This window comes from Euprymna scolopes, chromosome 19, assembly GCF_053919585.1.
Source record: "Euprymna scolopes isolate OS-2025 chromosome 19, ASM5391958v1, whole genome shotgun sequence".
NCBI classification, from domain to species: Eukaryota; Metazoa; Mollusca; class Cephalopoda; order Sepiida; family Sepiolidae; genus Euprymna; species Euprymna scolopes.
In genome coordinates this window covers 60863152-60878421 of record NC_136500.1, presented here as the reverse complement: position 1 = coordinate 60878421, position 15270 = coordinate 60863152, and the positions used below count along the sequence as shown (strand labels likewise).

Below are 15270 nucleotides of genomic sequence, written 5' to 3'. Positions count from 1 at the left end.
TCTTTACTTTTATATTATCTTTATGGACAATATATGGATTAGACAATATATGGATTAGTATCTACATATGAGTTTGTGGTGTGTACAGACTATGCAAATTTAATGGCAATACTGAAAAAAAAAAAAATCATTTTCTTTTTTTTTAATGCTCACAGATGCATGAAGAAATATTATGGATATGGTCCATCAGAACAACAAGAACAATCTGATCATCTTGGAAGGATGATGGATGACAAGTGTTGAATTGTGAAGCAAAGGTTACATAATCCCTAACCACTTCTTTCTCAGAGTCAGCATTATCCGGTTCCAGTGGTGTTTTTGTTTGTTTCTTTGTTTTTTTTTTTACTTGGGAGTCATCAACTATCAAGGCCCGAAGGCCACTCAAGGATAAGGGTTAATGAATGTAGGGTGGTGGTGTAGTAATCACTTATGGTGTACATTAAGTAGAATTTGATTATTTAAGAGGACAGCTTAACAGGAACTTGTTTACATTAGACTTTGAAAGTCACCATGTTGTATTAAACCGGGAAGCATGCTAGCAGTTCTTGCAAGAAGCTTTGTTCATGAAATTTGCGTTTACATTTAGGCACAGATAGAGAGTGGCGAAATTATATATAAAGGTTGTAGCTAGACGAGTGTTTTTTTTTGTGGAAGTTTAGCAAGGGGTGGGCGGCATAGATTGGAGTTCCATTCAGCACTTTCCATGAAAATAGCGATAGAGCAGAGACTGACTCGTAACGTCTCTTCTGTGGGAAAGAGGTTGCAAAGAAGAAAAAAGTGTATCACCTAGGTTTCAAAGCTGGTTTTGAACTATCAAGGCAGGATAGGGTGTGTCAAGCAGCCCCTGCCCAGATGTTGCAAAAGTATTCCATTTTAGGGCATACCTGGCTCCTATACAGATAGCTTGCGTCTGCAGCAAGATATTTACTGGAGCGGTAGAGCGATTCCACCATTTTACCAGCGATCTTGGCAACAGATTTGATGTATGTGTTCCATTTCAAATCAGGAGTGACGATCAGTCCTAGAAGCTTGTCAAGACATGGGGCTTCCCCCAAGATGAGGGCTATTCATTTTAATTGGGGTGTGGTGGGGATTAGAGCAATTATGATGAAAGAGACCTATATGTCAAGAGCTATTGCTCTAGAGACAAAGCCTGTCAAGAGATTCACTAATTCTGTAGATCTCGCAGAATGGAAACTAGATAAAGCAGGTTTACTTATGACGCACAGGAGACTAATTGGTCTATACCAAATACTGATTTTTTTAAATACTGGGCAGATTGATGAAGTTTTCCAAGGAATGGAAAGCATTTCTACTTAAGGCAATGTTTAAACAGCTTTGTAAGCATGGGAGTTAGTTCCGGTTCAAACTTTTTGAGCATTATGACTGGAATGCCATTGGGGCCAGCTGCTTTACTAGAATCAAGGTTTTTGATAAGTTTGGCAACATCACATAAATTTGTATGTGTTTTCAGTCATAGGAGGGAATACAGTGATTAGGCGATCCTGATCACTAAGGGTAGAATGTGCTGCAAAGTTCTTGGCAAAGAGATGCTGACGAGATTACCTTAGGTCCACTGATGATAGTAGGGATAGAGGACACGCTTCTGTTCAGAACTGTTTGTTATTAGCAAAATCTAAATAGTGGTTTCTGTGTGCAAGCACCACGTTCTGGGGTGAACCACGGCAGGCTGTTTTGTTTTTGTTGGAATTTTTTAGAGGGTATGAAGCAGTCTATGTTGATAGTTAACCATTCAGTCAGGTCTGATAATTCTTTTTGAACATGAAATGCAGAGGTATATCTGATATGAATGTTTGGAAGTCATCCCAGTCAGCCATAGAGTATTGATACACAGTACAATGGAGAGGTACATGAGAGGACTTACTACATTTTGTTTTTATCTTAAGCGAGACGACTGAGTAATTGGAGGATCCCAATGGAGACAGAACAGAGGATGAGTACATTTCAGGGCAAGTTGTAAGAAAAAGGTTAAGGAGACTTCCATATTGTCTGTCAGAGTCAGATATAAGTCCAGGAGGACTGGAAAGAATGCGAAGATATATGGAAAGCATGTACGGCACCCAGTATTTCCAAATGTTCACCTATTTTAGGAACAACCAAGTTTAATGGTGCTAAGTTTGATGATCTAATAGAAACCACTGTATCAACGTGATTATGCCATATATACGTATATAAGAAACATTTATAAATGGGTAACTTGTTCAGTTGATTACAAACTACAGCTAATTAGAACAATTACTAGGAAATATTTTTTTCAAACATAACTAAACTATAACTAATTAAAGTATGTCTTTTAGCATGTATATATTTGATACATTACTCAATACGTTTCAGGCCTGGCACATAGATGGCACCACTAATAAAATAATCTATAATTTTATAAACCTTAAAATAGCAAGTGTCAAATTTTGAGCCTGTTTGGATTCTAAGTTTACAAATTACAGTTTACTGTTGCAAATTTTTAAAAACAATGGAAAAATCTGAATTTTGTCCATTGATAAATGCTAATGTGAAAAAATACTGTGTGAGCAAAGCAATGAAATAGTTGTCATTCAGACTTTGTTCCATCGAAAACAATCATTAAACAGTCAAGATATGCAGGCTTTAAATGTGGGTGTACAGACAAAGAATGATGAATGCTCAGGTGACTCAAATTTGATAGTTGTCCCAGAAAATATTTTTTTTTTAGTTCACAAAAGCATTTCGGACAATCAGAAATCAAAGTTGTATGAAATAAAGTTGTGTTGAAGATATTAGATGGCAGTCAACCAAAGACAACAGATCACCCATTCAAATCATTATTTACAACTGTATCAATGCATCAATGTGATAATGGATGAAACATGTCCATCACTTCACTCTAGAGTTAAACTGACAGTCAGCTGAGTGGACAGAAGTACTGGAAAACCATCCAAAGCGAAAACAGATGCAAACATCAGTAGGAAAGATTTTTGCCTCTGTATTTTGAAATGCACAAGACATTTTGTTCATTGGTAAAGGAAGAACAATCAATAGTGAATATTATATTGCATTATTGGTGAATTTGAAACAAATCAATAAATGGCCACAAAAGAAAAATGTGCTTTTTAACCAAGACAATGTACCATGTCAAAAATCAATCCCAATGATAGCATAACTTTCCCTTCTAATTGCTTCTGCATGAACCCCATTCTTCAGATCTGGCCACCAGTAAGTATTGGCTGTTTGCAGATCTCAAAAGAATTCTTCAATGAAGCAGTGATATCAGAGACTGAAGTGTATTTTTAGGCTAAACTCAAATTATTCTACAAAAAAGGTATTGAATTATTAGAGAAGCATTGAAACCATAGAAGACTATGTTGACAAATAAAAAAATTGAATTTTGCCAAAAAGCTGTTTTATTAGTTGAGTGATGTGTTAAGTGTATAGGAAAAAAAGGTCTGAGGAAAAGAATCATTAACGAAATAAACTTTGGTACAATAACAGATTTTATTTATAAACAAAAAACAGGCAAACCCACCTTTAATTTCTCTGCTGCACGCTGTTTGCTCTGTAATGTTGATTTCTCAAAAACTTCCTGTAAGGATGTGGCATAGAGCAAGGCAGCTTTCAACTGTGTCTCTGTCAAAACCCAAAGTAGATCATCTAGCAACAGGATTACTCGAGATGATACAATGCTGCAATCTGAAAATAAAAAAAATAATTTGCACGATTCATGGAAAGTCCACAATTAAAGGAAATGGGTTTTAAATTTATCATTTTATTGACATATATTTCAATTGTTTTTAAACAAGCAGGAAGACCTGACGTTGCCTGGGATTGAATGAAGATCAATGAATGTTCCTCATTTCCAATACTTTGTCACTAAAATCTATGAAATCATCCATTTTTCAATCAAATCAATTGATTGCCTGCTCTAGTTGGGTACTCACTTAGTCAACCCCAAATTGCAATCTACATCGCACTGTGGAGAACCTACTGTTGATTTTATAAAATTATGATTAAGGTTTAAAATTCAGTGCTTTTTATATATAAGTAGAGGGTACATCTAAATGAATGCAACCAATTAAGCTTAATGAGATTTTCAACTTTTTCCATAATTAAATACACAACATGCCACTCTGCAAACAACAATTGCTGACTAACTTTAGATATAGAAAAAAAAAAGAAAAGTGAAAATCTCAAGTAAACAAGTCCGATTAGTTGACACCTGACATTTCACTAGAAAACTTTATGGTTTGCAGGTTTAAAAGTGATAATTTGAACTTAGTCATGTGACCCTTATCGACTGAAATCTTGCACCATTCTTCAAATATGTAATATGTTATCAAAACTGCAGTTGAAACATATCTCAATGTGTAGCCATATATTTGTATGAATAAAACTTCTTTTTTTTGTATATGAAAGTGATAAGAAATCAGGGTCTGCTTTTTTTTTTTTTTTTTTTTTGTCATGATTGAAAATAAAGAATTTCTACAGATTAGGCAAATAAAAAGGCGCATCATGTAAAACAAAAGCATGTAAAATTATAAGTGTTATTATAAGTATTAATAATATTAATAGTATTGATAATATTCCGAGTGGTCCACATTTTAACAAAAAAAAAAAAAAGAAAACTTTTTTTTTAATGAATGTATGCGCATTCAATTCCTTGTGAGTTACTGTTAAGTGCGTACATATTCTTTTTTAGCTTAAGATTTTAAACTTAAATATTCTTAGGAGTAACAAAATTGATAAGTCAAAACTGAATGTAATTTAAAGGCCATACATAGGAGTGTGAGAACAATAATTTTAAATCTTGATCAGCTTTGAATAATGTTGCCAACTCAAAGCAGATGTATTATACATCTGATCTTTGTAATTCTCCTACATCATTATTTATTCCTTTCTTTGATCTTTCAATCACGTTTTGCATCAAATTGAAATCAGGAGAATGGCCAAACGAAAAATACAATAAAATTTCCAAAACAACAAACAAACCATTTATGTTCTTTTTGACAGCAATCCGTAATTTAGCTTGATTCGCAATGAGCCGAATCGGAGTTTGAGTGATGATGCCTTTCGAAAGTGGGTCAACAGCTTGCGCCTCAATTCGGGTTGCTTGCCAATCCACCTCTTTAAAAATGATGACTTCTCCCCGAGAAACATCTTTGATGCGTGTCAGTCGAAGGTCGGTAGAAGTATGCCACGTTGGGGAAACACTGTGGACTTTCACTCGGGACATCTAAGAATCAAAGATAAAATAAAACTTAGCTCTATTTAAAAATATACAATTCAAGTCTCCAGAGTTTTTTTATTTATTTATTTTTATTTTTTTTGAGGGAGGGCGATAGAATTTTGAACATTATTGTCCATCAACCAGAAGACCTAAGATGAGAAACAAAGAAACTGCTTATAATATTGAATGAAGAAGATCTGGATAAAATTTTCAGATTATGAATCTACATCTATAAAAATACACAAAAGATGGGTACACAAGAAATGCAGTGGAATTACAGGAATGTTGAACGATGCTAACTAGTGGAAGTTAATTGAGACAAATGAAAACTCAGATGTGGCAAAGGTATATCTGGCTGGCAAAGGTATTGAGGTTGTCTTAGTGTTATCATTAGAAGGATGTTGAATTCCCAGCTGCCAAAACAACTCTTCTGAGAAGCTAAAAGAAGGAAAGCACAATGTAGAAGGCCAGAAGAAGTGATACAAGAATCTTAAAAGCAAACTTGAAGTGTAGCATCAATATGAGCACATGGAAGAAATCTGGAGGCAGAACATCACTGAAGGCACAGCTACTTTCAAGGCTAACCGATATATGGACCTTGAGAAGAGAAGGAGGAGGGAGAGAGAGAAGAACCTTCCCAAGCTAACTCTCCATATGGAAATGGAACTACCTGCCCTCGCTGAAAAAGGCAATTCAAGGCCAGGATCAGCCTTGTCAGCCACCTTTACACACAACAAAACCCAAAACACGATAACCATCCTCACCACTAAAAAGTCGTCAAGAGAGAAATCATTAGAGTACATGGAAGAGATGGTTCTAATTTGATTTTAAAAGTTAGAAATGGATGGATCAAATTCAGGGAACTTCTACCATTAACAACCAACAGAGCATTACCACAGTCAATCAATGGAAGTCTATAAGGCATGTGTATGCAGTGTAATAATGTATTAAAGTAAAGCCAGGTCAGTGAGAGTTGAGGACATGTGTTGCATGTAGAAAAATGACATGAGAATGACACAATGGATATGTAAACTGAACCTAAAAAAAACGGGGTCAGATCTGATGACCTCAGAGGAAGATTAATTCTGTGTACAGTAGATGACAAAAAATATTTGCTTGATAAGCTAATAAGGTTCTTCAGAAGTTTTGTTATTTTGGTGATACCATTGGAACAAATGAAGGAGCTAATGCTGGTATAGTTGCAAGAGTTACAAGTGAATGGAATAATTTCAAAGAACAACTGCAATTACTAATCAGCAGAATGTTGACACTGTTGGCCAACAAAAGTGTACTAGACATGTGTACACATTGTGATGATGTGTGGAAGCTAAACCTGACCAGTGAGAATTGAAGATATGTGTTGTATAAAGAAAAATATTATATTGATACAATGGATGCATAATGCGAGTATTTAAGACAGGTTTAGATCTGATGACCTCAGAGGAAAATTCAACTAGGATAGTATAGGAAGATGTATGCAGAACAGATGACTTCATTAAAAGGGTTACATTGAAAGAATGGATGAGAGTTCTTAGGTTAGATGTAAAACAGTTGAGGCAGCAGGGTCAGTTTGTGGAGTATGTCAAAAAAAACATGGAAGTGATAATGATGAATTCGAGAGAAAGTGGAATAAAGACCTGACAACAATTAATTTCTAAAAGTCATCCAACACATGCTAACATATAAAACAGACATTCAACAGAATATTATGAAGAAATAACATGCATCTGTTTGCATTTAATGATCAAACTATATTGTAATAATTCAGCTTTAAAAAAAAAAAAAAAAAATTTTTTAATTAGTAAAATAAATAAAGTATAATTGAAAAAAAAAATGAAAGTGAAAAAACTCTGACAATACTAAGTGTAGTCCAAAATAACACATTGTAAGTATAATTAGTTGTGATAAGTGGTGTGTATCTGTGCGTGTGTGTGTGTATCTGTGCGTGTGTGTGCGTGTGTGTGTGTGTGTGTGTGTGTGTGTGTGTGTGTGTGTTACTGTTATGGCTAGAGACCTCAAATGCCGTCTTGATTATTCTCTGGTCATGTCAGGCCCGATATCAATCTTCTTTGATGTTAAGTCGTTAACTTTTAGATTCTTTCGGCAATTTCCTTAAACTGAACTTTGACTAACTCCTCATCTGCTCCATTTCTTAAATATATTTACTCTTGACCAGAAATCTTAAATATCCTGTCTTTCACGTAGTCACCCCAAGCCGAACATCAAAACTGGCCACATCTGCCCCCTTCCCCTCAACTTATCACTATCCCACCATGCAAAAACTAACAAAAACTAAGTGTCAGGATGCTATGCAGTCTATGAAGTTCAATCGTCACCCACTTATTTAACTTGCTCATCATTTCTTGGCAATTTCGGCTCATAGGTAGATACAGCAAGTTTAACAATAGAGACAAAATATGAAATTGCATCATAATTGAGGTTTGATTGTATTTTTTAGCCTATTCCACCCCCCCCCACTTATTACTACATATATTTTAAACATTTAAGTATATGGAATCGAGCGCAATAATTGTCTTAACTGTATGTAAATTGCACATAAAATTTTGTTAATGGATGTGTGTTTAATCTCCCATAGTGAAATATTAATTTGATATTTTTACATGTGTGTGTAGGTTTTTTTAACATATTTTATTCAGAAAACTCAATTAAGATTGCATGTTGCCATTTCTTCTGCATAGACACCTTTCGGAATTAATCTTTTAAAGATAAAACTTAATGATCCAAGGATATTTTAGGTGCAAAAGAAATTGACTGCTTACCTGCAAGCATGCCTGGAATGTTTTCGAAAGGAAGAACACCTGGACAGAATTTATGTGCACATAAATGCCATCAATTACTCGTTCCACAAAACCATACTTGCCAGGCCTAGACGAACAAAAGCATTTAAACGACATTAAAATAATATTTGTTTTTTATAATTATGCATAAAATAATTTTTAAATAACACTGTTCCTATTTATGTCTTCAAGGAAAGCTTGGTAAAAACACTGAACACTTGTTTTTTTTTTTTTAAGCACAGTATCAAATGTCAACATAAAAAATAAAAAGCAATTATGAATTTTTGAGATGAGGATTGAAAAATTCATATTATTGGATTCATCAGACTGGTTAGATTACTTGGAAAAAAAGCAATTGTAAAAGTGATATTCTCCTGAAGATTGCAGGTTCAATTCTCAGTGTGGGCAACCGAAAAATATAATTACGAATTACTTAGGACCTCTCTCAAGTCATGGCTGATGGAACAAGAGCATCCTACCTCCTATAAAGTAAATAAAGTGTTCCATTCTAAATTCTGTCCAAATTACAGAGTTCGACAAAATACACTTGAAGGTCAGAGGTTACATTGACTGAAACGTGAAAATCACATTCAACATGAGAACAATAGTCCAATGAATCCAAATAATATGAAAAAACAATAGAAATAATTAAAAACTAAAAAGAAATTTTTCCTTTCAACTTTTTCCATCTTTAACTTGTATAAGCTCGTTAATACCCAAAACCACACTAAGAGAAAGCAATACTCCTATTCATATATTACAAGAAATAATAAACTTTTGTTAAAATCTATTTTTAAAAACCTTTATAATGTCATACCTGAAGGGAAATAACTATAACAAATCCTGACATTTATATCCAGCTCATAATTCCAGAACCCTTTATATAACCTGTCACTAAATGCAAGAGTTCTGTAGAAAAGAAAAACAAAACTCACCTTAAGCTTGCTACTTGCGGATTATTTGGAGGCCGCGGTTCTTCACATGTCTCCACTTCCAGAACGACTTCATCCAGGTACTGGAGATTAAAAAAATTAAAAAAAAAAAAAAAAAAAATGAATAAAATAAAGATTATAATAAAATTAAAGATGAAAGACAGAAGTGTAAAATGGAATTTAAAAAAGAATTCTGCAAAAGTCAAGGAGCAAAAAAGATCATCATCATCATATTCGATTTAACATCCTTTTACATACTGGCATGTGTTGGACAGCTTTAAGAAATTGATATACAAGTAATCTATCTCTGGCCAGATCTTCATTTATTTCTCAGGTCCATTGTTATTACTTTTGCCCATATTTTCCTTGGTTTTCCTCTCATATTCTTTCAACATGGCCATAAAATCAAAGATTACTCTTCCATACACATTTTTCTATACTGTCCATGTGTAATCTTCCTCCAAGGTCATCTGAACTAAATCTATATTTAAGACTCTCATTACACATTTATTACATCATTTTCATATCATTTCTCTCTATGCAACACATATCCTCAACCTTCACTGGCCCGGTTTCATTTCCATACATCATACTGTGTACGCATGCCTGATAGACTACCCTTGTTCAGCAGTGGTATAGTTTTGCTGATTAGTAATGGTGTTATATTGTCAGTCTAATTGATGGGTTGCACTTTTAACAAAATGTGTGCCAAAATATATATATGCAGCTATTCTGTTAGCCATGGTTTTTGAAATTAAACAGACACTTGTTAAATCAACATCAAGTTTTATTTACATTTCACTGATAGCATGACAAAAGAGAGTTTGGGTCAGTATGTGGGCTGGTGGTGATGTGACGGGTGGCTGGTCGGTGTGGGCGATGGTAGAAGCCTCACTGCTGATTTTCTGACTGACTTGTGCCTTTGTTTATGTCTTATATTGAGCCATTATATTAAACAAATATTTTTATTATTTTTTATTTAAGCCTCTTAATTCCTTAGGGAACATAGGGTTGCAATGATGCTCCTCCAATGGACCCGGTTCTGGCTGGTCCTCTTCAGTTCACCCCATGTCATTCCAGCAGCCCTGGTCTCTGTCTCAACGTTTCTTTTCCATGTCTGTCTCAGACAACCAATTTTACGCTTGCCTTGAGGGTTCCATTTAAGGGCCTGCCTCGTGATGTTGAATGCAGGCTTCCGCAAGGTATGGCCAATCCAGTTCCATTTTTTAATCCATCTCTATTAGGGTTTGGTTGCCATCTGATGTTTAGGATGTTTCTGAGACATTGGTTGGTGAATGTCTGGAGTTTGTGGGTGTTGGCCTCGGTCACTCTCCATGTTTCTGAAACATTTCAGAAAAAGATGAACAAAGATGGCGGTAGCAAATAAAATCGGCAAAGAATCAATGCAGTCACGATCTTGAGTTGATAAATTCTTAAAAAAAAGATGGCGGCAAAGAATCAATGTAGTCTGAATCAGCAGTGGTTCAGTTGTTTCAAGACGGAGACTGGCAGCGAACTGACTTGCAAGGCTTGTCATGAGTTGATTGTCCTAACCCTAGTTATAAATAAGATCATCCAAATCATTGGGGTCATAACCACATTACAAATCAGAAACATTTTAAACAGATTTGACGTGTTCCCTTATTTTAACATTCAATCAATTTTTTTTTTTTTTATTGCTTTGCACTTTTAGTAATTCCAATATATTCTCTCATTGTTTCATGACCCTGACTCTTCAATCGGAACGTAGGGTTGACATCATCGCTCAGCAATCGGATTTAACATCTGGTTTTCCCTGGATCCTGAACTGCATGTATGCAATACATCTGATATTTTCTACGCATTGTTCGTCACTTACGCAACAATGGTAGAAGTTTTTGAACTTACTCCATCCACTCTTGCAATCATACTAGCACCTTTTCCACCCTGTGCTCCAATGATATCACCAAAATAAAACTTCAACAACCTCAATGGCTTTGGCATTCAGATATATTTTCTCCACATCAGAGTTGTCATCCATGTCCATTATCTTACACTTGTTTCATACAAATTAGTTATCCTCTCTCAACCTACCAGTAATTCCACTACACTTTTTTTGTATTCAATACTTACAGGTACCCCAAAGGAAAAACAAATGAATTGCACCCACCTCCCTTCCAAAAACTTGGCAAAAGAATTTTCAATTTACCAGTAATTCCACTACCCCAATGCTTACAGGTATCACAAGTCAATTGCACTCAGCTCCCTCCTCCGAAAACAGAGCCGGAAACTTTCCAATATAGCCACCATTGATTATCACTTTGATTTCAGTAACAATCCGCTTTCAGGGCTTTACTTTTTGATAACATTCTTCAAAGTTTTTAACTTCACAAAGTTATAACCAGATAACAGCTTCTTTCAAGTCATGGATAAATATATGAAGAATAAATAATTTTGAGAATTATTTTCTGCACATTTCATGAAAGACATTTCCCCTTTTATGAGAAACATAGAATTTGTTTATCATTCGGATTTCTCATTTTAATAAGATTATCTCACATTTCGAATTAATGAATTAATTAGTTTTTTGTAATACTCAATTATATACTCTAATACTTTCCTTTGCTTTGTTTTTATTATATTATCTTCTAGACATTTGGAGATTATTGTTGCTTATTTTCCGGTGATATTGTTATTTATTTGAAGATTGTCTTTCATGCATTCTTGAGTGTATTGATGTTTATCAGATGGTGTTAAGTCCTGTTTAATCAGGCAGAGCTTTCTAATGTTGTATCGTGAGTGGGATGGAGTGTGTGGTTCATACCTTTCCATGATAGTATTGTGGAGGTCAATACAATAGTGATGGGATGATTCCAATATATTTCTGATTTTCATACAATTATTGATTCTGTTCAAACAGGGGGATGGTCGGATTACTGTAAGTACACACATAATATGTGTACATATATATATTTTTTCAAACATAAAATACACTACATCGGCGTCTATAGATTTTAGTTTTACTGGTATTTCAAAATCTATAAATATTTATTACTTTATCTTTAGTGCTAGTATTGGAAAATTAAGTTGTAAACAACAACAAAACTGAAACAATTAAAATAATCATTTTTGGCATCGGAAAATAGGTACAAAACTTTCCAATTCTGATACACTAAAAAGTTAAGATTTTTTTTCCAATTCCTGATTCTGATTACTGATCCAAACACTAACAATAAATCTGACCAATTCTACACTTGCTGATTTTATATTTTCACATTGGAATCTACTATGTGCCACCCCCAAGGCATACAGAATTTCCATTTTTGAACAAGAAAAAGTCACATGAAAAAAAAAAAATAAACAAATAACAAGATTTCTTTTTAGCAAAACAAATGTGTAAAAAGGTAAAAATTATTGTTGCATGCTAATTCTACAAAACAAGTTTTATTTTTTTATTAGATGTCAACAATTAGGATTGCCAACCTGCAAAATACAAAGAAATCAAATTTTTGAGGTTCCTTGTTTCAATTATTCATTGAATAGAATGGATTTGTGTGCTTTAAAATTAATCATAAACAGAATTCAGCAAAGTTCATTTAGAACATCACAAAACAATTCGTTTCTCACTAGTTTATCTTCTGTATAAAAATAGAAAAGAACAAATAAAGAAAAGGTATTTCTATAGTTGAGAAACTGTTCTATTTTTCTTTAGATGGAATTTCCAAGTGGAATTCAATTTTTATGGTATCTTTTACTTATTAAATTGTTAGAAGAAAGTACAGAATGATTAACAAAAAACCCTCCCCATGTTAAGTATAGGTTTCTAAATAATAATATAATATCTCAGCAGGGGCCATAAACTGCAGAAGTATCGAAAAAAGAGAACGAAATAGGGGAAAAGGGAAGAAAGAAAAAAGATAACGTTAAATTAAAAAAAAAAGGAGGGGGGATAAAGAAAATAAGAAATATAAAGAAATTGCCCCAAATGTCTAAATTCCAGGCAATATTGTGTTTTTTGTACGCAATTACAAACAAGTGATATCGAATGTTGGTGTCATTGTGTGAAATGTAATAATGTTTATATGAAAACAATGAAATCTAAGATGCATAGCATGACTAAAAGCTGGGCTAATCTACCTAACAATGTATATTTATTTTATTGACTTTTACAGCTAAAATAATAAAAATACGAAAAAGAATAAACATTTTTTTTTATGATGAGGCTTCATGGTTTTGTTTTGGTCTATGGCACATTGACTATATGGGTTATTTAATTCCAAATAAAGTTGTCAAATATAATTCTACAAGTAGGATACTTATTTTATATTCATAAAATACATTACTCTTAGAAAATTTTACAGAGAGAGTAGGAGCATTACGCTCAGAAAACAACTGAGACTTTACAGTGAGAGTGGAAACGTTTTTATAAACATTACTCCTTGGCATTGGTAATTGTTTTTTTTTTGTTCTTAACACGATTAACCCTCAGCCACCACCTTCTAGTATTTATTGGGGGGGGGGACAAGAAAGAAATTTTTTTTCTCAAATTGAATAGTACAGTTGTGAATAAACTTATAGATGCTAGAGCAGGATGTAACCAGCCGATTGATTGGACTAGGCTTCATCAAACTCCTGTTTAGCTACAGTAAGAGCCAAAGAATTGTTGCAAGTGGACTATTCAGCCATCAGAATCCTATCCTAAGACATCAGTGATCGCCATCCATGACCTATGGATGGCTTGTTTATTTTTATTTATTTACTTTTGGGGGAGGGTACCCTTCTGCATAAGGTTGCAGTTGGAAAATTCATCAATCCATAAAGTTTGGATATTATCATACCAACCTTGGTTCGCTTTGGCATCATTTTGAAAATGTAAGGACCGTCTTGAACTATCAAACCCCTTCTTTATTGAAATGAGGTATGGTTTGGAAAAAGCTGGAATGGAGATGAATTTCCCAACCGATGGAATGGGGGTTGGGGCATACGAAATTTAATATAAAATGTTTACGCTGCTTGCATTAAGACTAAAATCAAATATAGCCCACATACCCCTTCATACGACTAACAGCTATGTTCCAAAACATGCTCAACTTTATATAAATACTGATGAGGGCTTGGAAATTTTAGATCATGATTTTTTTTTTTATTGAAGTTTAATGGAATCTAAGCATTGGATCGACTAAGATGCACGTGTAGAAAGGTTTATTTAAAGCAAGAAAGCTGGCTATTTTCTCAGTTGTCTTTAACATTCCACGAATCTAAAAAAATTTTTAACTGCAATGTGAAGCAATATAAAATAAAATAGCAACGCTTTGTAACAGCATCCATTTTGTTTTTTTTTTGAGAAAAAAAAAATTTTAATTCCAGATTGTTGATTGCTACATTTTATAAAAGTGCATCATGAAAATAAACGATTAAAAAAATCTTAATTTATTATAAAACTGCACAAAATTTAGTAATAGACAATAACCTACCGTTTTTCTTTAGAAATTAAATTAAAAACAAATTATTTGTGTAGTTGGATATATGGCTAGCTAAAACTCAGAAACTATGTAAAATACATTGAAAACTCTTACATCATCAGATTTAGTATGAGTATGACCTTGTTCTAGTACAAACACAAAAACAAAACAAATTGTAATATTCACTCCCTTGAGATTATCAGGATCCAAATAAGTGTGTGTGTGGGGAGGTACCTTTTCCATTCAAAAATATTTTTCATTTCAAAAATACTGAAACTAGGTTAAACAGTCAAGCAATAAGCTTTCTTTTACTTTTTTTCTATTATATTGAACCAGTTGAGAGGAGAGAGAGAAGGAGTAACAGACAAAGAGGGGGAAGAAAGGCAGGGAGGGAGAGAGAGAGAGATACGAGGGAAGGCAGGCATGGAGAGAGAGAGAGAGAGACGAGGGAAGGCAGGCAAGGAGAGAGAGAGAGAGAGACGAGGGAAGGCAGGCAAGGAGAGAGAGAGAGAGAGACGAGGGAAGGCAGGCAAGGAGAGAGAGAGAGAGATGAGGGAAGTCAGGCAAGGAGAGAGAGAGAGAGAGAGAGACGAGGGAAGTCAGGCAAGGAGAGAGAGAGAGAGAGAGAGACGAGGGAAGTCAGGCAAGGAGAGAGAGAGAGAGAGAGACGAGGGAAGTCAGGCAAGGAGAGAGAGAGAGAGAGAGAGAGAGACGAGGGAAGGCAGGCAAGGAGAGAGAGAGAGAGAGACGAGGGAAGGCAGGCAAGGAGAGAGAGAGACAGACAAGGGAAGGCAGGCAAGGAGAGAGAGAGAGAGAGAGAGAGAGAGACGAGGGAAGGCAGGCAAGGAGAGAGAGAGAGAGAGACGAGGGAAGGCAGGCAA

At 34.5% G+C, this 15270-nt stretch overlaps 1 protein-coding gene across 4 annotated transcripts in view; it reads right to left on the bottom strand.

Annotated features, from left to right (window-relative positions):
- LOC145303654 (bridge-like lipid transfer protein family member 3B) overlaps positions 1 to 15270 on the bottom strand; it is a 305183-nt gene that overhangs the window by 78231 nt on the left and 211682 nt on the right. For all 4 annotated transcript variants that reach the window (XM_080145223.1, XM_080145224.1, XM_080145226.1 and 1 more), the window contains exons 4-7: positions 8952 to 9031; positions 7999 to 8104; positions 4981 to 5224; positions 3521 to 3684 (exon numbers count right to left, since the gene is read on the bottom strand). In XM_080145223.1, the coding sequence (XP_080001349.1) occupies positions 3521 to 3684; positions 4981 to 5224; positions 7999 to 8104; positions 8952 to 9031 (594 nt within the window). The remainder of the gene's footprint in view (positions 1 to 3520; positions 3685 to 4980; positions 5225 to 7998; positions 8105 to 8951; positions 9032 to 15270) is intronic.